Source organism: Xiphophorus hellerii, chromosome 5 (assembly GCF_003331165.1).
Source record: "Xiphophorus hellerii strain 12219 chromosome 5, Xiphophorus_hellerii-4.1, whole genome shotgun sequence".
In the NCBI taxonomy this organism is placed as follows: Eukaryota; Metazoa; Chordata; class Actinopteri; order Cyprinodontiformes; family Poeciliidae; genus Xiphophorus; species Xiphophorus hellerii.
This window is the reverse complement of record NC_045676.1, coordinates 23,712,019-23,734,754: the sequence shown is the minus strand read 5'-3', so window position 1 is coordinate 23,734,754 and position 22,736 is coordinate 23,712,019. Positions and strand designations below refer to the sequence as shown.

General features: G+C 40.4%; 1 protein-coding gene across 1 annotated transcript; it reads left to right on the top strand.

Annotated features, from left to right (window-relative positions):
* The first annotated feature begins 1,442 nt into the window (after nucleotides 1-1,442).
* On the top strand, nucleotides 1,443-22,399 carry LOC116719729 (procollagen galactosyltransferase 1). Its single transcript, XM_032562373.1, has 12 exons — nucleotides 1,443-1,660; nucleotides 6,123-6,233; nucleotides 6,324-6,441; nucleotides 7,160-7,294; nucleotides 12,741-12,945; nucleotides 13,045-13,164; nucleotides 15,203-15,279; nucleotides 15,365-15,471; nucleotides 17,333-17,465; nucleotides 18,609-18,736; nucleotides 20,375-20,581; nucleotides 20,662-22,399. Exons 1-12 carry the CDS (start codon nucleotides 1,443-1,445, stop codon nucleotides 20,930-20,932), a joined length of 1,830 nt encoding a protein of 609 aa, XP_032418264.1. The 3' UTR covers nucleotides 20,933-22,399.
* Nucleotides 22,400-22,736: the final 337 nt, after the last annotated feature.

Genomic DNA, 22,736 nt, shown 5'->3' with positions numbered 1-22,736 from the left:
TAATTCTACAAAGTGTGGACTTGACGGACTAAATAAATATCGCAGCCTCACATTCCTCATTCTCAGCCCATGTAAAAATCTTTCTGCCACTCCACATTTATACACTACAACAGTCTATGTTGGTCTGCAATACACGTCACAATACACTGGTGTTTGACGTCGTAACAAGACAAGATGTGTGAAAGTTCAGGGAATACGACTACTTTTGCAGTGAACCGTGAAATGTTTGCTCTCCCAAGGTTAAATAAGAAGATATTTCAAATGCACCTTTCTTCTCTCCCTTTATATTTAGGTTGCCAGCGTGGCTGCTAAGATGTTTTGGCGGCTCCGTGTTTTTCTTCTGACTCTGCACAGCTCACAGCAGCGCTGTGCAGAGTCAGAGACAAGGTAGTGCAGGTGTGCAGGGGGGGAGCGGCTCCAGCTCTGATCTTATTTCTGAACTGGTGTACCATGAAGAGCTGCCCCACAGTGTGCCAACACACACACCAAGCTCCATGTGTGAAGGCTCCTCGTCAGACTCTGCAACGCTCTGCCCGAGCACGCCGTCTGACAGGGAGGACACGCCGGACGACTCAGGGGAACATGTGCTGCTTCGTGGAGCGGAGTGGGTCAGAGCCATGGAGGTACTGCAGAACAGGAAGCAGTAAAAATATAACACAATGCAAATCACAGCTGCAAGCATCATGGTCTCTGCAAAACACTCATGTCAAAAATAATGTTGTTTTTAAATAAGACTTTTTATTGCTGTAATCCAAATTAAGATTTTTCAATAGATTATTGGGAGGAGTAAAATTACCCTTTTTAAAAATGAAATGTAAATAAAGACAAAAAAGTATTACTTTCTCTTTAAGTATGTTGTTTTATCATCTTTTGAGGGATGCCTCTCTTTTTCCCTCCACTAAAAACAAACCTTTTGCAACTTATTAAAGCTTGAAATGGCATTCGCAACATTTTTATTTCTCCAAAGGTTAAACCTTTAGGTAAAAGGGAGAAAAAAAAAAAGAACGTTCCCCCCAAAAGGTTCTTAAAGCGTTCCCCAGAACAGAACATTCTGGTTTTCAGATCCGTCTGCTTCCTGAGTTTTGCTGTTGGGTTTGTTCTTAAAGGGAAAGAAGAAATAAAGCGCTCGAGATGGAAATAATAAATTATTATTTTATTTATTTATTTAAGTAGGGGGGGATTCCGTCGTAAGAGTTTCTGAATTTGAATGCTGTTGTTATTATCATTAGTGTTTTTCACTATGCACACGGTGGATTATATAGCATTAAAGTGACTGAGTCTCCTTGACGCGGCCCTGTCCTTCCCCTTTAAATCCAGACCCTCCGCCATGTCGGCATAGACAACAGCTTCCTCTGCTTCTGCATCCCCTGTCTCCCCCTCTCTGGCTGCCACTTTCTGCCGCGTCAGCTCCGTCTTTTTTTCCTCTCTCTGCCCTCCCTGCCATGCTCCGGGTCACCTCACTGCTGCTTGCCCTGCTGTTCGTTCTGTTGCCGGGCTCGGGCTGGTCTTATTTCCCGGAGGAGCGCTGGAGCCCCGAGTCGCCGCTCCTGGCTCCCAGGGTCGTCATCGCGCTGGTCTGCCGCAACTCGGCCCACTCTCTGCCGCTGTTCCTCGGAGCCGTCGAGCGGCTGAACTACCCGAAGGACCGCCTAGCGCTCTGGTGAGTTTCACTGACGCAACTAAACGTTAATGTATGTTTTAGTTTAATTTATGTAACGGGGAGTAGTTAAGAGACGCTATCAATGAACGCGGACAACTTTAATGTTAAGACAGTCGGTTACTTGTGGAGAAAGGACGCGCACTTTATCTGCACTAATCATGTAATGAATGATTATATTTGATACGTTCAGTGAAGTTTTTCCTCTCCGCTGGGCGTGGACCAGTTTGCGCGGAGAACGGGACACATGAGGCGGCCTGCGCCTGCAGAGACGTGTCCGTGAAAAGTTCCACTCAGTCACAGATCATCCCCCCTTCGTTTTTTCCCCTTCTCTCCTCATCCCCACATCCCCTCCTTCCCCCCTCCACACACCCGTCCTCTTGTCTGAACTAGAATCAGAACTTATAGAAATAAGCAGCTGGGTTTCAAACTCTTCCAGCCTAAATGACCATGAAACTTGCCCAACAAGTATTTGCAGGAAGGAAAAGCTTCGCTCCGGGGTATTCTGTCATCCTGCACAGATTTGAGTCAGCCCTCTCACTTCCCTTTTTCTGCTTTCTTTTTTTATTTATTTATTCATCTTCCATTTTAAAAAAAAAAAGGGCTGTGTAATGTTTTAATCTTTTCATTAGCATTCATACCTGACAGGTTGAATCTGTTTCTATTTCATGGCCCAGCGGAATTAACAAGGAATTCATGGGCGCAAAAAAAAAAAAAAGCTCTGAGAGGAAGTTGTGTTCTGACTTTGAATTTTACTTCTAAGGATTTTTTAAAAAAAAAAGTTTAAATTACACAAATGCTGATGTAAATGTGTTGTTTTTCAGTTATCTGCAAGTCTTTTTGTAACAAACGACAATGTTTACGTTGAGCTCTTCTTTCACAGTTTATGCCTATCGGGTCGTCGACCGTTTTATGTGGTTTACTACATGAAATACACAGACATTTTGTTTTGCTCCTGCAGCAGAGAAGCAGAATGCACAAAAATATGTGCTTTCATTTTTTTTCTAACACAAAAAAAAATCTAAAAAGTGTGACAGACATTTGTATTTAGCCTCCTTTACTCGGATGCCCCTGAATAAAATCTGGAGAATTCAATTTCCTCAAGAAGTGACATTAGTGTTAAATTGTATTCTCAAAATATAAGCATAGCTGTTCTGTAAAGTTACATGTGAGGAAGAAGGCACCCCAGTCAGACGAGACGGAAATTAAACCAGACTAAACAACAACGACCCTAAAAAGGGCGTCCGCATCCATAAAAAGTCTTGATTTTATGTATCTAAGAAATTGACCTTCAAATATCTTAAGTTCTTTAAAAAAATTAGCGATGGTCTTACCTTTCGTAGCATGTATTCCACTTTGTGATCACAAACTCCTCATGAAGCATGCGGATGTTTTGTGTTTCCCAACCCTGGTCCTCAAGGCTCACCGTCCTACATGTTTTAGAGGTTTCCCTGCTTTAATGTGCCTGATTCAACTGATTGCAGTTCAACAAACGCCTGATAATCAGTCATCAATTGAAATCAGCTGGACTGAAGCAAGGAAATACCTAAAACATGGAGGGCAGTGGGCCTTCAGGACCAGGGTTGGGAAACACCGGTTTAAAGTGTGTGAATACTTTTGCAAGAAACTTTTTTTATTTCCTTTTGATGGAGGAAGAAAAAAAAAAGAAAGAAAACTACCTGCAGACATCAGTGTGACAAGTTGAGAAGGAACGCTTGGCAGTAGAGTCCAACCAGCATGCAAACTCCCAGAGGGCTTTTGCTGTGACGCGCACAACGACTGATGCCAATTCATAAATCAGTTTCCATCCTCTCACTTTCTCTCTCTTTCAGCTCTCATATCCGTTAGGCATAGTTCTCCAATCCCAAATATTTACTCTTCAAAAAACACTTTGTGTTTTTTTTTTTTTGTGTGTGTGTGTGTGTGTGTGTGTTTGTTTTCAAATCACTGCCTCTGGACATTGAAAACCTCTCAGCAGTCAGACGCTCCTGCCGGCACGCCGAGAGCTAGACGGATGCAGCGAAGAAGACGGATTGCGGAGTCGGTCGCACGTAGGCGTGGAGATGACACCGCCGTGTTAACGTGCCACAGACACATGGGAAACGAACAGCGGCAGCACGCCGACTGTCACTCGCTACGTGACAGGCTCGGGAGGAAATCCATTTCTGTCATTTTTACACATTCTTTCACTCGCCGGCTCTCGCTGCCCGTCCCTCCGACACACATTGGGATTTGTTATCATAACACAGACGGTAGACGAATGCCTCACTTTTTCAGCCTCACGGTCCAAATTTTTTCCCCCCTTTTTTTAAGGGTGGCTACGCTCTAATAAACAAGACTTTGACCGAATGTAACTACCTCGGCTCTCCTGGGTAATTATTAAAACATTTTGTTTGCATTTTGAAGAAACTGAAGTAAATTGGTAGCTTTCGTGCCGATTGAAAGCATTTCTAAGGAGTTTCAAGATGCGGAAACTCCTTCACAGTTTCCTTCACCTTTTCTTTGAAGTCACAAAGAGAAGCTGCTAAAAAATATTTTGTCAAACCGTGTTAGAGATACAGTTGACACTTTAAAAAGAAGGAGCTGCATTTAACTTCTAGATACAAAACTAGTCAAAACAGGCTTTTTTATAACGAGAAAGTAATAAGGAATAAGATCCCAAACCTACAACGGGATGCCTAGTTATCTTATTTGAAAACAGAAACCTATGGTAAAGTAATTAAACATATTGGTTATTATAGACATCATAGTTTTTATAAACTAGTGTTTATTTCCCGCTTAACAATTAGTTCTAAATTCATTTCAGCAGGTTAAAATGAAGTAATTAATTTGTGAAATAATTCTTGCTTGTGGAGGGCATTTATTGTATCGTTTATCGTGAAAAATTTCCTATAAGAAATTTGATTTATCGTTTTCTCTATAAATTAACGTTAAATAAACCCCCTGACAATATTATCAGAAATGTTACTTTTACTATTTTCTCCACGGTTGGCTCCATGAGAGGATCAATAAATATCACTATATTTGAAAATTTGATGAAATGCAGTTAATATGTGCAGTTTTAATCACACTTATGTAAAGAAGCCTGTTTCAACTGCGAATGCTTTTGAAATATCACATTCAATTTCTAAGTCCTTATTGCCCACTCCTAGTTTTTGCAGATTTATTGTATTTTGCCTGAAATACAGTTTTTTAAAAATGCACACATGCAGTTCATGTCATAATTTATACACATTTTTCCTAAAACAGCTGCTTTCATTCGTGGGAAAGCACAATAAGTTGCCCAGAAATATCTGGTTACAAAACAACGGCTTCATATGTTAGTTTGGCGTAATATGGCTTCAGTTTAAGATTTAAGCACAAGGAGAGACTTGGAGTATCAATATTCGTTCCCCACAATCACTGCATGTTTGTGTGTAAAAGTGTTTTTATAAAGATCGGTGGCTGGATAATTTTTTTTTTCCAAAACTGGCATTAAGAAGGCGAAGGAGGAACTGAGCAGCATCTGTGTTTACATAGCTGCTTTTGTTTCACTCTCAGAAGATGCAAAGGGCGAATGAAAACTGTGAAAATTCACTACTCTGCAGAGATCGCGTCACTTATGGTGTGTGTTTAATGTGTTCGTGCCTGTTTTAAAGCAGACTTAATGTGATTTAGAGGAATGGGAAAATGTGAACAATTTTCATCGTGACTCACCAGCTGTTCATGGTTGGAATCCGGTAAACCTGATGTTAGCGACTGGCTGCCGTTACGCCGGATTTCATATTTTCCAGATTCCCCACCGGTGGTCATAACTACTATATCTCCCAAATTACAATAATCCAGTGTTTTATGTTATTTGGCCTCATTTTGATAGCAGTGGAATTTAGTTTATTGTTACTTTTTTAATATATTGATTACACCTGAAGCTGTTAACTATGTCTTAATTTTTTTTCTCCCAATGATTTTTTTCAAATTTTATTTTTCTCCCTTTTAAGTTCTTAAAAACAAAAAAATTCCAAAACTTTTAACTTCATGCACTGTAAACGCCCGAAACAAAGTTTGTGTATTAACATTAGCACAAACATTAGCAGTGCACTGTTCCCCACTAGTGCATTAGCATTAGCCTTTTCCCTAAAATAAGCTTCTTAGCTATAAATTTATTAGCCATGTTTAGCACATTGAATTGAGGAAGTCAATATAATACAACATGCTAGTGATGCCCCACATGCTACTGACAGCATTTAGGCTAATATTAGCATTTTGGCTAATTTTAGCATATACACTAGTTTTAACATACTGAATGGAGTAAGTCCATGCTAGTCAACATGCTCCACATGCTATTAATATTACTTTAGCTATGCTTAGCCTTAATGCTAATGTTTAGCATCAGAACGCTGGGTTCCAACCAAACGCTGCCACACGTTGGCGGGCCCCGTTGAAATTTCTTCAGAAATGTTCTAGTTCCTCTTGTTGTGCTCCACAGGGTGGCGACAGATCACAACATAGACAACACCACAGCGATCCTAAGAGACTGGCTCATCGTGGTGCAGAATTACTACCATTATGTGGAGTGGCGACCTGATGACGAAAACAGGTAATGTAACGTACATCGAGTGTTTTTTTTGGTTTTTTTTTTAAATGATTTTTTTTCTTCTTTAAATGGGCCCATCTTTTTATGTCCCAGTGCCTTTGAGGACGAAGTGGGGCCAAAACACTGGAACAATCTCCGATATGAACACGTGATGAAACTTCGGCAGGCAGCGCTGGACACCGCCCGCGAGATCTGGGCCGACTATCTCCTGGTATGTTGGCGCCAAGTCATGGCACTTAAACTTCTGCTAACTATCAAAGTAATCTGCATTACTTTGGAAAACCTGTATTGATTTAAAGGGAGAGTTTGGATTTTTTCTGTGTTTCGTGGACAAGTTATTAGACATTAGTATCACAGATTAAGTAGGTACCACTTGTAGTGCAATACTTGTGAACTCAGCCACTAAGTCCTGTATGAAAGTACTTTTAAAGCCCAAGTGCTTCAAACATTTTCAGCATTCATTCATTTATTGTTGTAGAGGTTTTCTTTTGAAGTTAAATGTCTTTTGTATTCCTTATCAAACCAATCTTATTCAGAACACAAGCATAGTGGTTGATGAAATAGAGCAAATGTTTGTGCTTCCCTCTTTAAAAAAAAAAGAGGCTAAAATGCCCTGAACAGCTGTTTGGCTACCAGCTGCCCCACAGTTGCTGACTGTTAATGCGCTCTGACAGACTAAGGGAAAATATGGCAAAACATAAACTAACAACATATCCTTACAACAACACCCGTTTTAACCCATTACAACGAGAAGATCCACGCAGCGCCTGTGTGCTCGCTTCCCTCTCTCTGATCAAACCTCGTCGCTGATGAGTCATCCGCCGGCGGCCGGGGAGAGGAGAATGGGTGGGGGGATGCTTTCTCTGCAGGCGCGCACACGTTGATGAGTAATTGTATGTAAATATTTAGCCGCTCTCTTCGCTCTGTAGATGGCCGACTGTGACAACCTGCTCACTGACAGAGATGTGTTGTGGAAGCTGATGAGGGAAAACAAAACCATCGTCGCCCCCATGCTGGAGTCCAGAGCCGCTTATTCCAACTTCTGGTGCGGGATGACTTCACAGGTAATCGGAGATTTATTTTTAGTCCGCTCGAGATCCCGCGCATCTGTTTCAGTAAATATTCATTGCATATAGAAGATTCCTTGGTGTAAGGATTTTTATTTATGTAATAGAAGTTGAAGAATAAGTATTCTTAGAGTTGTTTTTGCCCTCCTGTTCAGCTGCTGCTCAAATGTTACACTGAGATATTTTTCTCTGCAATGTGACACTCTGACCAATCACGTCGTTCTTGAACCACTGCACACAGAGAGCCAACAGACTGTAAAGATTATGCATCCGAGAGCCTCAAAGACTCCCCAGATGGCAGATCAGATTTATGTTTCTTTTTTATGTGCCTGAAAACCTTTAGAGGAGGAGAAAGAGAACAGAGCAGCAAATGAGATGGAGACCAAACCCATCGCACATGTTCCAATTTGTGGTTTTTGGGGAGCATTGTTCCTGGGTCAAACTGCTGAGTCAAACTTAGCTGCTTGTTTGTCCAGATTGTTTCCAGAATCATCTTTAGAAAATTCCAATAAAAAAAAAAAAAGTGATTTTAATTATAAATCTAAATCCTTTTAAATCCATTTTAAAGTGGGAATATGTTTGAATATACACTGCCTGGCCAAAAAAAAAGTCGCCACCAAAAAATGGTCACACTCTCTAATATTTTGTTGGACCGCCTTTAGCTTTGATTACAGCCCGCATTCGCTGTGGCATTGTTTCAATAAGCTTCTGCAGTGTCACAAGATTTATTTCCATCCAGTGTTGCATTAATCTTTCACCAAGATCTTGTATTGATGATGGGAGAGTCTGACCACTGCGCAAAGCCTTCTCCAGCACATCCCAAAGATTCTCAATGGGGTTAAGGTCTGGACTTTGTGGTGGCCAATCCATGTGTGAAAAAGATGTCTCATGCTCCCTGAACCACTCTTTCACAATGTGAACCCGATGAATCCTGGCATTGTCATCTTAGAATATGCCTGTTCCATTTGGGAAGACAAAATCCATTGATGGAATAACCTGGTCATTCAGTATATTCAGGTAGTCAGCTGACCTCATTCTTTGGGCACACAATGTTGCTGAACCTAGACCTGACCAACTGCAGCAACCCCAGATCATAGCACTGCCCCCACAGGCTTGTACAGTAGGCACTAGGCATGATGGGTGCATCACTTCACCTGCCTCTCTTCTTACCCTGATGCGCCCATCACTCTGGAACAGGGTAAATCTGGACTCATCAGACCACATGACCCTCTTCCATTCCTCCAGAGTCCAATCTTTATGCTCCCTAGCAAACTGAAGCCTTTTTTTCTGGTTAGCCTTACTGATTAGAGGTTTTCTTACGGCTACACAGCTGTTCAATCCCAACCCCTTGAGTTCCCTTCGCATTGTGCGTGTGGAAATGCTTTTGCGTTCACAATTAAACATACTCCTGAGTTCTGCTGTTTTTCTTCGATTTGATTTGACCAAACGTTTAAGTAATCGCCGATCACGATCATTCAGGATTTTTTTCTGACCACATTTCTTCCTGGAAGACGATGGTTCCCCACCATCCTTCCAGTATTTAATGATGCGTTGGACAGTTCTTAACCCAATTCTAGTAGTTTCTGCAATCTCCTTAGATGTTTTCTCTGGTTGATGCATGCCAATGATTTGACCCTTCTTAAACAGACTAACGTCTTTTCCACGACCACAGGATGTGTCTTTTGCCATGGTTGTTTAAGAAATGAGGAGTTACTCATTGCATCAGCTGGGGTTAAATAACTTGTTGCCAGCTGAAAGACAATCGCCTATGCAGTACTTATCCAATAGGAGGCTTGTCCCTATTTGCTTAGTTAAATCCAGGTGACGACTTTTTTTTTGGCCAGGCAGTGTATATGATTCTGGTAAGAAATTTAGATATGCTTATGGTGGACATGTTGGTGTTTATGATGTATTGAACAGGAGACTTTAGTCTAACTCTTAAACGGGGGTATACGGTTATGTATTCTCCAGACACGTAATGCAATTTGAAAACACAAATACCTGCAGCTGTTGTGAAAATTGAAAAATAAGCTAATAGAAATTTGATGTCACGTTATAGCCGTATTTGACGCCTCTGTCTGAAAAGGAAATGACACGGGACACTCAGCAATGGGGAACTCTGACTGTGTGGTTTTGATGCCGCCATAGATAGTAGCTCTAAAGGACTGGAACTGGGTTAAATAAATCCTTAAATAAATTAGAAAATTATGTTTTTATATCTCACTGACTAAAAGTGTATGTTTGTTTTCTGACCTTGGTCATCCCATACTAGAGTGTTAAAGTAATTAAATGGTTCTTCAGACAGAAACTTATTTATGAGGATTTTTTTTATCAAGTATGGCTTTTATTTTGAGGCATTAGTGAATAATGGGAAACACCATAGTGCATGTCATATGAAAGAGAAATAAAGTCCTCATTATTTTGCTAACAAAAGAAAAAAAACATTGTTGAGGATTTTTGTGAGGATTGTTTTACATGCATTCATAAGGAAAATAATTTTTTTGTAGAAGAGGTAGAAAAAACTGAAAATTAATCACTGTTTCTTTAAGGATTGGTTCCACATCATGCTAAATTAATTTGGAATTAAGATAGTTGATTTATTTCTCAGGTGTACTGAAATTTTTGCTCCGTTCAGCTCTAAAGAAGCTTAAGGATATTAGAAAATTATTCGTTGGGTGTGCAGATAGCCCACATCCTCATTATGTTCCATTAGGGAGTATCTTCAGGGTTTGTCCACGCTAGCTTTAATAAAAACTCCAGCTGGTTCTGCTCATTAAATTAAGTTAAATTAAGAGAAAGCTCTGTGACATGTGTTTTCTTGAATATGCAAACACTTTTGCATAATTTAGATTTCTCAAACTCATTTTACCTAAGGTGTAAGTTTTTTTATTTTATTTTACATAGTTGGGAAAATAAGTATTGGAGACATTGCAGATTTTTCAAGCTTTTCTCTTATAATCTGTAATCTTCATCATACGTTCACCTCAACTGTGAGAGACAGAATCTAAAAAAAAAAAATCAGAAAATCAGATACATTTTTTTAGGAGTGCACCGATTTATCGGTGCCGATTTCCTTAATTTTGGGAGATCAGTGATTGGCCTATTTTTACGCATGAAGCCGATCTTATCCACCGATCTTATCTAGCTTGGCAAAGGTCTAAGAATCAACCACTGTCCTCTTTTGCTCTCCGGTGAGAAAGGTTTGACTGACAGACCGGCCCACCAAGTTATGTCTGCACGTTTACAATTTACAATAGTCACCCCACTGTTGCCAACTGCACAACTTTCTTGCCATATTGCGCAACATTTCAGACAAAAAAATTGGTATCGTCCAACATCGGAGTCGGCAGGTTAAGCTTTTTAAAAGATCAGTGATCGGCAAGAAAACCGCAATCGGTGCAGCCCTATTTTTTAAAATAGTTAATCTGCATTTTATTGCATGAAATAAGTATTTGATCACCTACCAACCTGCAGTAAATCCCTCCTGTTCTCCATTTGGTGCCTGTATTAAACACATCTGTCCACACACTAAATCAATTGGACTCCAACGTCCAACATGGACAAGACCGAAGCGCTGTCTAAGGACACCAGGGATAACATTAGGATGGGCTACAGGACAACAGTTAATCAGTTTGGTGAGAAGGCAACAACTGCTGGTGCAAATGGAGGAAACCGTTTTATGAAGGTCAGACTCCCTCAGACTGGTGTTCCAGGCAAGATCAGGCCTTGTGGAGCATTAATGATCATGTAAAGTGTAGAGGATCAGCTCAGAACTTCATGGGAGGACCTGGTCAATGACCGTGGAGGACTGGGTCCACAGTCTCAAAGGTTTCCATAGTAACACACTGTGCTGTCATGGATTAAAATCCTTCAGGGTGCACGTGTCCAGCCAGGTCCATCTGAAATTTGCCAGTGACCATCTGGATGATCCATTGGAGGCGTGGGAGAAGGTCACGAGGTCAGATGAGACCAAATTAGAGCATTTTGACATAAACTCCATTCTATGTTTTTGGAGGAGGAAGAAGAAGGATGAGCACAGTCCCAGGAACAGCATCCCATGCGTGAAGCTTGGTTGTGGGGCCATTAAATGTGAGAGTCTGGGCGACAGCCTCCGTCCCTCAGTAAAGGTATCGAAGATGGGTCGTGGCTCGGTCGTTCAGCATGACGGTAACCCGAAGCCGTAGATGCTTCTACGGTAACCCGAAGAAGCATCTCGAGGTTCTGGAGAGGCCTAGCCGGCCCCTAGACCCGAACCGTGTAGAAAATGTATGGATGGAGCTGAAAATCAATGTTGCAAAATGAAGAGCTGCGTGGAGGAAAAGGTCTAAAATCGCTGCTGCCATGGAAACCTGGTCAAGATTTCTGTGTCAGAATATTTTGTTCTATTGTAAATATTAAAGTCTAGAATTGGAGTAGGTATGTTACATTAGACGTTTATATAATTTAAACATTTAATTTCCTTTTAGAATTAATAAAGTCTTTTTAATCTGAATAAATTTTTTCGGTTGATGCATTGCTTTTTCTTTTTTGACAATTGTTCCCTCTGTTTTCGGATAACTGTGCAGCTGCAAGGATTTCTACTCTCACTTTTTTGACTTTTGGACAGTTGCTGTGCGTAACCATGGCAACAAGGAGGCTGAAAAGGAAGCTTCATGGATCCAGAGCCAGACCAAAGAGTGGGGAAAGAGGACATTCAAGCCTCTCCTCCGTCAATCTTAAAGAGCAAGGATCATATTCCAGACTCTAACATCTGCCTGACTTTCTAACCATGCAATCAGACGGCATTAAAGAGGAACGGCAAAAGCAAATGAGGTGGATTAGCAGTGCTTGCCAACAACTGTCATTCTGGACAAGTTGCTGTGGAATATCATCTCTGCTGCCCGGCTATTTAGCACGAGTCAGTCTCACAGCAACAGTCTTCGGTCAGAGGCTTTTTCAGATTCGTTGCAAGACTGACTGCTACTGGAGATCCCTCCTGGCCACAGCATCTCTGTCCAGCAACTCTTTGAAGATGCTGTATGAATCCCAATAACATTTAATTTTCCTTTGGGATAAATTAAGAATTTCTTAATTGAATGGATTTTTTTTCATGTTGTATTAAATGCTTATTTAATTCAATAAAAATACTAATTAAATTAAAAATCATACAATGTGATTTCCAGATATTGTCTCCTATAGTTGAGATGTACCTATAATGAAAGTGACAGATCTCTCTGTTATGTGCAAGTTGGAAAACTTAAATCAAATACTTATTTTCCCTACTTTACATTTACATACAACCTACCCAGCTGAAGCTGCAGGCTTTATTTTTAATTTTTAATTCCATTTTTTTGCATCCTCTCCCTAGTTACCCATAACTTCAAGGTCATGCCCACTTCCCTTTTGTGCTTTTTCAGTTGTCAGCAAATTCCTCTCATTAAATCAAAACCATGTTGTTTTTCAGGGTTATTACAAGCGCACCCCGGCCTACATGCCCATTCGCCGCCGGGAGCGCCGGGGCTGTTTCGCTGTGCCGATGGTCCACTCCACCTACCTGGTGGATCTGAGGAAAGAAGCCTCCAGTCAGCTGGCTTTCTACCCGCCACACCCCGAGTACAGCTGGGCGCTGGACGACGTCATTATCTTTGCTTACTCTGCTCGCATGGCAGGTGGGGAGGAAAAATGTAGCTGAGATTGCCTCGTCCCGTTTTTAATGCGCCTGCACATGTCGCATCGTTTGTCTTCTTTCCGTTCCCTCCCCTCCTCAGACGTGCAGATGTACGTGTGCAACAGAGACACTTACGGGTATTTCCCGGTGCCCATGCGTTCCCACGCTACCATGCAGGATGAAATGGAAAGCTTTTTGCACACTCACCTTGAGATCATGGGTGAGTTAAAGAGCTCAGTGAAACTGGGCCTTTTTTTGTTTGTTTGTTTAATTGTTTTTTTGTAAATGTTGACTGTCTGACACTGATTAGCACCACAGGGAAAGATGTATAAAAGAACTTGAAATAAATGTATTTTTGGATTGCAGTAGTAGAGAAACATAGAAACTCAACATCTAATTTTATTCAGTCAGAAAAAGAGTTTCACTAAGATTTTTTTTGTATCAAAATAACTGGTGGGACCCAAACTATTTTAATTAAATGCAACTGAAGTATTTTTGTTTTAAGTTGACTGGAGTTTCTCTGAATTTTTAGTAATTAGTAATCAGTGATGGCATAGTTACTTTGAAAAAGTAACTTTAATCGGATTACTGATTACTCCTTGAAAAAGTAACTCAGTTAGATTACTGACTACTTGATTTGGAAAGTAACTAAGTCACATTAAAAGTAACTTTTTTAGTTACTTTCAGCAGCCGCTAACAACAACGCTGTGAAAATTACATTGATCTTTGCCAATACTTAATTGTAAGCTATTTTATAATGGTAACATCAACAATGTGTCTCCACTTATAAGGTTGAACTGAAGGGGAGATTTTGTAATGGTTGCAGTACAAAAAAAAAAAAAAACGTTAGTAATTTGTGCATGTTTTTGTGTTTTATGCCATTTTTCAGGCATCAGGAACATGCATTCACATAAAACTGGCACAAAGCACACAGCACATATGTAGAGGGTTTATTTCAAAGCTCTTAGGTTATTCATTTATAGCCCCTGCTGTCTTCAGTGTTGACATGCAAACCGACTGAGAGGAGCTAATGAGTAACCTGAAGGCTTTCACATCGAGAAATCGGTTCAAAGCCAGATTACAGAACCATGAACATTCAGGTGGAGTTGAACCTCTACCGCTCCAGTCTACTGTACACCCTTATGATTTATTCAAATATAAATCATAAGGCTCCTGGGCCACTCAACAAAGTGCTTCACTTTCAGTCGGCTGTTTCTAGCTAAAAATGATCAGAGTTCACAACGAAAGAGGAATGTTTGAGGTGAGGATTCTTTAAATAAAAGTTCTCATAATAGAGATCAGGATCATTAGCAGGGCTGCACAATATTAGTAAATCGTGATGATGTTTGTGAACGTCACTTTGGGTTCGTTGCAAATCGCAGATAGTGAGTTAAAAAAAAAAGATTTATTGTGTCCATCTCGACATGCTGCTTCTGGCTACATCTGCTGTTTTCTCAAAGAAACGGCTTAGTTGTATTTTCTTTATGACTTTACCTTAACGCCTTGCTAAAGCACAGAAAGCTTCCCCAAATATAAATTGCACATGTTAAGCACTTGACTGTGTGGTGCTTATTTAATTGTCTAATATTTATGGCAGTTCAAGCAGTTTTTGCAGTATTGATCGTGTGGGCAGTATGACTGCGAAAACCGAGCTTTATTCATTGCGCAGCCCTATTTATTAGTAATTTTTAAAAATACTATGACCTGTACTATATTCAGTCTGATATTTATCACTGCGCTATTTGCAAAACTTTACTACCATAGAAAATATGAGGGTTTAAGGTTCTGGTGAGAAGTTTACATACAGAACATATACGCAAATAATTGTTTACATCACTGGAGGATTTAGGTCATCTTTTAATTTTTGTGACTTGTTTTGCTGGTTTGGAAAACCAAATAATATTGACATTTTGGAGCAGCTCAGGCCGAGTCCTGACTTTAATCACCTTGTGTGGAGTGATTAAAGTCACTCCTCACAATACCAAAGGAAAGAGGCAAAAAGCTGATCAGCAACTTCAGGAATGTTTTGATTGCTGTAAAGCCTAAAAAATATTTTCTATTGATTAGTTAAACTTGCGTTATTATGCCATTATCAATATTTCACTAGGTGAGTGCAACTGAATTCTCTGTACTGACAAAGTTACAGCTCTAATTTTACTGTTTTTCCTATTTTTACTTGTATAACTTATGATTTCACGCTCTTCATTTTGTGTTTTTGTAAACTTCTCTTCTTTTTTTCTTCTTCTTTTCTTCAACAGTGAATAATCCTCCATTGGAGCCCTCCAGCTTCCTGTCTCTTCCTCCCAAGCATCCAAACAAGATGGGCTTTGATGAGGTATACTCACACGCCACCTCCTACGGTCAGGAATACACATTAGCCGAGCGTGCGTGCGTGAGCGTCTGCATTCGTTTGCACGCAGGTCTTCATGATAAATCTGGTTCGTCGAGCCGACCGCCGCGAGCGAATGCTGAGAACTTTGTACGAGCAGGAGATCAGCTGTAAGGTCGTTGCTGCTGTGGATGGCAAGTATGTTTCCTCGTCGTCTTCCTCTCCTCCTTCTTGTTGTCTGTTCTTTTTTAGCACCTCTGGAACGTGTGCGCTCGCCTCCTGCAGAGCACCAAAACTGACATAAACAATCAGGTGAAAAGTAGCTCTTTGCATGCGCTTACTGCTGTTCTCGCTGTTTATTCTGCTGGAGGTGGGTTTACATGTTTCATCTGTGTAAATACAGCCGAAACCTAATATTCAAATATTTCTATTTCTTTTTTTTTGGCTGTGTCTGGTGTTTCATCAGACTGAACTATTCGTGTTTTACAACAGTTAGGATTACTATTATTTCTGTCTGCTAAAGGCTTCATAAAGATTAAAGATTTGTTTTACATAACTTTACATACATGAAGATCACTGAGACTTTAAGCAGTTTGGAAAAGCCTATGGGATGATGTCATGGCTTTGAGAGCTTCTGATAGGTTCAGGTAAATTGAGGCAACCCCTCAACACATTGCTTCCCTGTGTGACATTGTGAAAAATTCAAAGAAATCAAACAAGAACATGGAAGATATTTGCATTTCCACTGCAACTGTAATAATCCCCTTTCAGCTAAATGTTGTTCTTTCGTTACTGTTTCATTTTTTACTTCCTTCCTTTCTCTCATTTCCATCCTGTTACTTGTGGTTCCTTCCTTCCTTTCTTTCTAAGGTTGGTGGTGGCTGAGAAGGTAGACATTGGTCCTGTAACCTCTGTCCTTACTTTCTTTTGTTTTTCATTTTTTGTCCCCTCCTTCCTTCTTTCCAACGGTGTACAAATTTTTCAAAGTTTTTTTCTATCCTTCATTCCTTATCCTTCCTTTTTCTTGTGTTCTTTCTTCCTTTTTTCTTTGTCTACTTCTAAATCCTCCATACTATGGTGCACTGATAAATCAGCCCTAATTTTTGTTTAAGAGATCAGCGATCGGCTACTTGATACTTGATCGACAGACCCGCCCACCAGGTCTCACCTGCATGTTTGCAGTTAATAACCACCCGACTATTTTGCGGCTTTTCAGACTAAAAAGGATTGCATCGGCTAAAACTCGGAATCGAAAAGTCAGGCCTTTTAGACATCGGAGATCAGCCAGAAAACTGATCTCGGTGATTCTCCATGCTGTACAAATATCTTCCATACATTCATAGAGAATGTTTGGATTTTTGTTCTTTTAAACACACCTAAAGGAGTTTTAGGAAAGCTTGAGTTACGAGTATTGGGAGATTTTTACTTAATAAACAGAAGGTGGTATGAAAACCTTTATTTTGAAACTAAAATACCCCCTAATAATCACAGTAATGGCAAAAAAAACGGCAGACATCTCCAGGTACCAACACCTTAGAGCTACTTTAGTCTGTAGAAAAGTGAACATAAGCTTTGCTATAGACAGCATATTGATTGAACTCTAAAGGTCGCACGGTGTAATTAGTTCAGCTTTATGCTCTTCCAGATGAGCGGCCGGTTAATGCTCCGCTCTTTTTCCTGCTCCATAAGCATGTGGGGTGAACTTTATGATCTAGCTTACACTCAGTTGATTGGGTCCAACATCGCTAGAATGAGGGTCAGCTGTCCGCCAAGCGAGTCCTCGGAGTCCAAGCTTAACCTCTGTGGGACCTCATCAGTCGTCCTGGAAACCGTCCAGCCATCGGGACGCCCTAAAATACAAAAACCTGACAAATGCAACGCAGTTTTGGGAATAAACAAAAGTTGCGTTAAGATCATATAAAGAAGAAAAAAAACCTCCAGTGTAGCATATTTTATAAAGTTTGGACTGTGCGAGTCAATTATTATTATTTTTCCATTCATGTAATTTATAGATTTAATCTCTCATCTGTTTATATTTAATCCCATCTCTTTCTGCCAGAGCTCTGAATACGTCTGACATAGATTCCATGGGGATTAAAATGCTCCCGGGATACAAAGACCCTTATCACGGTCGGCCCCTCACCAAGGGCGAGCTGGGTTGTTTCCTCTCTCATTACAACATCTGGAAGGAGGTGAGACACTTGAACGCACCACAGGCATTTGGCTCCACCTGCACAAGGCTGATAACAGTTTGTGTTTAAACAGTAGATTGGTTCGTTGTTTGGAAACTCGATTTTCTCAGACAAATTATCAGTTCAGGATAGTATTCTTATGCACTTGTTTACGATTGAGAAAGACTTTGGATCAGGCATAAGAATATTACTTTATTACCTTTTTTTATGATTGAGTAGTAGTGACAGAAACATACTGACTGTATGTGCCACCATGTTGAGGTAGCTTTATTAGCCACCTTCAGCTCGTTTCCATATTCGGATCTGTTTTTTTTATTTTTTATTTTATTTTTTTCCCCCCATTTTTCACTTGGCAGGTGAGTTTCCTGCCCAACCAGGCAGATCATGGTCTGCATGGTCATTAGACCAGACGGCACCAAGTCCTTCTGGGAAAATGAAAACGGCATCTCCATAAAGCTAGCATAAAGCATCAAATTCTCTGAAGTGCTCCTGGTAGACGACCGTGTCTGGTTTTAGACTTGATGAAACACAATAGATCAGTTTTTCCCCCACATTTTTTTCTTCCACTTACCTTTCCATAAGTTTGCTGGCATACAACACAGTCAGCAGTGACATTTTGTAGCTTATGCTCTCTGCAGAGTCCCGCAGCTGTCGGGTCATTTTTGTAAGTCCTAAAACTGCATTAAAACAGTTTTTTTGTTGTTTTTTTTCTGAAATAAATTGCTTTTCAAATTTTACAAAACTAAAACCATGAAATACACCACTGTGTACATAATGCATCTATAAATGCTGTAGTGATGTTTGTTGAGACGCACCTTTTTAAAGCAGCGGTTTCACAAATCTAAATACTTTTAAAAGAAAATTTCCGCTAGGAGGGAAAAAAACTTTTAAGTTACAGTCGGTTTAATTGAACAAAATACAACAGGAGCCAAGTTTGAATCACTTTTGTTGTTTTCTTTTGTCTTTCACAGCTAGAAAATGAAAAAGAGGCATTGTAAAATGTTATTTGCTTCATTAAATGCCCTACTAAGTAGACATTGAGCTTGTTACTGCGGCTGAGCGCATCGGTTTATGGTTCGGAAAGACGCCTCCCGGTGCCTCGGCTGCTGTGAGAAACCTTTATTTCCCTGTGAACCCGTTCAGATCGTGGCGCGCGGCCTCCAGACGACCCTGGTGCTGGAGGACGACCTCCGCTTTGAGGTGTTCTTCAAACGCCGGCTCCAGGCACTGCTGCAGGAAGTGACCACGCACAAACTGGACTGGGATCTTATGTGAGTAAATAGAAATAACTCAGATTACTCCAAAATAATCCCTCCTGTCATCCATGATGTCTCTACTGCCGGCCACCACACATTCGGATGGTTCGGAAATGTTCTGTTTTAGCGTTTTACTAGTGAGCACAGACGCTGAGCATCATCTCAGGAAAAAATTAAGTTGCCGAGTTTATTTGATTATCACATTTTAGCAGAAAGGCAGTTCAAAGTGCTTTACACTTTACACAGGGAAATGTGATGCAGTGGCAAATTATGGAACGAGCAATAAACATTACTGTTTGCCAAATGCCATCATCAAGACCGTAAAGCAAATGTACCTCAAACATATGGATTACTGTCCTAGTTCTAATTAATCAAGGCCTGCTGAAAGCAGCTGGGGGTTTTAGCCTTCATTTACAGGAACTCAGTTTTTCTGCGGTTTTGCAGTTTTTTGGAAGTTTCTTCCATATTGAAAACCGAATGCTGCTTCTCCATGTTGATGGAGTTTAGATAATGTATGTTCACAATGTTTAATCTGATATTTTAACAACCATCATTCTTTATTAGACTGTAATGATATGGATGTGATATTTTAAAACATACGCATAAGACTGTGGTGGCCATGGAAAAGATGAGTAAAAAGATTTAAAAAATAACTAAAAACTATTAAAATGAATGTTAATTCAGTTGGGGGGGAATCAGGTTAGGAAAAAAAAAAGTTTTACAATAGCACCATTCCTTTTATACATTTATCTGAAGCATATTTTAAGTTTAAAATGTATGTCCTCTGAGCAGGATCATAAAAGAGGTTAATAAAATCCCCATAGCTCTACGTTGAATCATAATGTTTCCATAAGAGCCGTAACATCTGCTCTTTATGCTAACCGGGAAAAAACCTTCGGTAACACTTTATTTGAAGAGGTGACATGACATAACATCTCTTATGAACATGACGGAGTCTTTATGAATGTTTATGACTGTTGTCATGAAGTGTCATTCGGTAAATAATGACACTTTTACGTTGGTATCACTGTTGCCTTGCAGCAAGAAGGTCCTGGGTTCGATTCCCGGCCCGGGGTCTTTCTGCATGGAGTTTGCATGTTCTGTGCATGGCGGGTTCTCTCCGGGTTCTCCGGCTTCCTCCCACAGTCCAAAAACATGACTGTCAGGTTAATTGGTCTCTCTAAATTCTTCCTAGGTGTGAGTGTGTGTGTGTGGTTGTGTGTCCTGTCTCTGTGTTGCCCTGTGACAGACTGGCGTCCTGTCCAGGGTGACCCCGCCTCTCGAACGTTAGCTGGAGATCGGCACCAGCACCTCCCGACCCCACTAGGGGAGAAGGGTGTTAGAAAATGGATGGATGGATTCTTAAATCTCTAAATTAGCGTCATTATTTGGTAAATAATGACACTTTAATGCAAAGTTGGCAAAAATGTTTTTTTTTTCATAAAAAAATTTATAGTGGGAAAAAATTAGGTTTGTTTCTGTAAGTTGGTAAATGTGTATTTTATGCTATTAAAATACTGGTTATGTGGTGAAAATACTTGGTTATTTCTAAATCTAAAAGTTTTGCATGAACTATTGTTTCACAAGATGAAACAAAAAAACAAAAAAACTTTTTTTCAGTTTTAATTGGTAATCTGACCAATGGTTGCTCAGATACATCGGACGGAAGCGGATGCAGGTGGACCACCCGGAGAAGTCCGTCCCAAACGTCCACAACCTGGTGGAGGCCGACTACTCCTACTGGACGCTCGGCTACATGTTGTCTCTGCAGGGAGCCCAGAAGCTCCTCATGGCCGAGCCCCTGAGCAAGATGCTCCCCGTCGACGAATTCCTCCCAGTCATGTTCGACAAGCACCCCATGTGAGTCCAACCCGTCTTCTCTTTGCCGTCCTCCGGGTGGCGCTCTTCTTTTATACGACCCCCGTTTTCTGCCCCGCCAGTTCGGAGTACATGGAACCCTTCGAGCGGCGGGACCTGCGGGCGTTTTCCGCCGAGCCGCTGCTGGTGTACCCGACCCACTACACGGGGGAGGCGGGCTACGTCAGCGACACGGAGACGTCCGTGGTGTGGGACAACGAGACCGTCAAGACGGACTGGGACCGGGCCAAGTCGAGGAAGACGCAGGAGCAGGGCGAGCTGAGCTTCAAGGCGCAGAACTCGGACGTGCTGCAGTCCGAGCTGGAGAACGTGAGCGCACGGGACGAGCTGTGAAGAAGAAGAAGGAAAGGGAGAAGTAGAGCTCCGACACACGGATACAAGGGAGACTGAAAAAAAGCTGTGATGCAGAGTACAGAGGAAAGTATGGAGGGAACATGATCAAAAAGAGACTGAGAGGCAGAGCTAATGGAGGCTTAGTTCACCAGGAAAAAAACAGTTTTCTTATAGATTTCTCGCTCCACTAATGGATCTTTCTCCTGAGAGATTAGATGTCGAGTTAACTCTTGAAGAGTCCGCTAACACCTTCTGGTTTATTTATTGCAGTCGATACAAATGTCTTGCTTTAAGTGTGGTCCAGTTATTTTATTTTTGTACATCAACTTTTCCGAAACTAATGCAAACGTTCACTTAGACTTTCTGTGCATCTGAAAAGAAAACGAGAATGTGTATATGTATATGTAGGGCTGAAACAAGTGGATTAATCGATTATTGGAATAATCATCTAATTTAGCAATCGATTAGTCGGTAAAGGGAGTATACAGATTTGTTGAAAGAACAACATGCTTAGAGCAGTAATGAACTGTAAAACAGAATATGCATTTTGCCTTTAAGATGAAAAGAAAAACACTTTTTCAGTAAATATGTTCAAAACTCCTGAAGAGGCATTTTTAGCTTCAAATTCTAGTTTGCAGCCCTACAAATATGCAACCTTACCTTATTGTTAATTTAGGAGTATATTTTGGGTCAAAATAAATAATTAGATCACATTTTATTTTGCATGGACTGACTCTGCAGCTCCGCGGGTGTTTACGTGTGTGAGCTCCTGCATGTCCACAATCTGTGGCCATTTAAACCAAGAAATGTTATGTTTTTGTTGTTTTTTTACTTTTTTTTATTTTTAGGATTAATGCAGATGATGAAAGGAATAAAAAAACAGTTGTAGAAGAAATATATTCAATTGTTCTTGCTTTCTGTTTTGGATGTATCTTGTTATTCCTGCCTGAGGTCCTGACACCAATGTTTCTCTGTTAGTGTCTCTTATCGTCTTGTTTAAGGTAAACCTCTGACATCTCTTTTGTTTTTAACGATGAATGTATCCGAGTCTCTTCGTGCCAAAGAAACATTTTCACGTTTGGACAGCAGCAGATTTGATTGTCTCTGTGTTTTTTTTTTTTCTGCTCTTGACGTTTTGCCAGATTTATTCGCAAACCAGCAGCTTGTGTTGCGTGTTTGTATAAATTTGCAAATATAGATTTTTATTTTTAAAAAAACAAAGTCTCAGCTTTGTTTTCTGCACGTTTTTCTTGCCAAAGGTTACCGCTTTATAGAAGCATTCAAAGCCCTTTTAAACATTGTGTCGACAACCGCAAAGTTCAATTTATTTTATTAGGATTTAATGTGGCTGAGACACACAATGCAGAGCATAGGTAAGACGTTTTACAAAATGTTTTTCTATTTTTTTTCTTCTTACAAATAAATAAATGTCTGTACAGTGTGTATAAAAAAATATTCATACTTTTACATGACCAATAAAATGTGCCTTTCTTTTTTTTAACAAAAAGTGAAAAACTGATTTCTACAAAATGACATAAAAATATTTAACTTAAAATAAGCGACTGTGTCAATATTCGCCCTCTTTACAGTGACGGACCTAATTCGACAGAGGGTCAGTCGACTGCTGCTAGCAGCCTCACAACAAGTTGAATACAGACAACTTGAGTGCAGTGACTGTGTCTCCAGATTGTAGCGTAAAGTAAAGAAGAAGAAAAAAAACTAAACCAAATGTACGCTGATGGAGATTGTCATTGATCCGGGACATAATTATCCTAAGTGGTTCAGTAGAAAGCTGCTGGACGTC

What these genes read in the sequence shown, in the direction of transcription:
- LOC116719729 (XM_032562373.1), top strand. Translation starts at nt 1,443, where the DNA reads ATGCTCCGGGTCACCTCACTGCTGCTTGCCCTGCTGTTCGTTCTGTTG. An exon ending in TTACTCTGCTCGCATGGCAG is followed by an intron (nt 12,946 to 13,044) that starts GTGGGGAGGAAA and finishes TCCCCTCCTCAG; the next exon opens with ACGTGCAGATGTACGTGTGC. An exon ending in ATTACAACATCTGGAAGGAG is followed by an intron (nt 17,466 to 18,608) that starts GTGAGACACTTG and finishes GAACCCGTTCAG; the next exon opens with ATCGTGGCGCGCGGCCTCCA.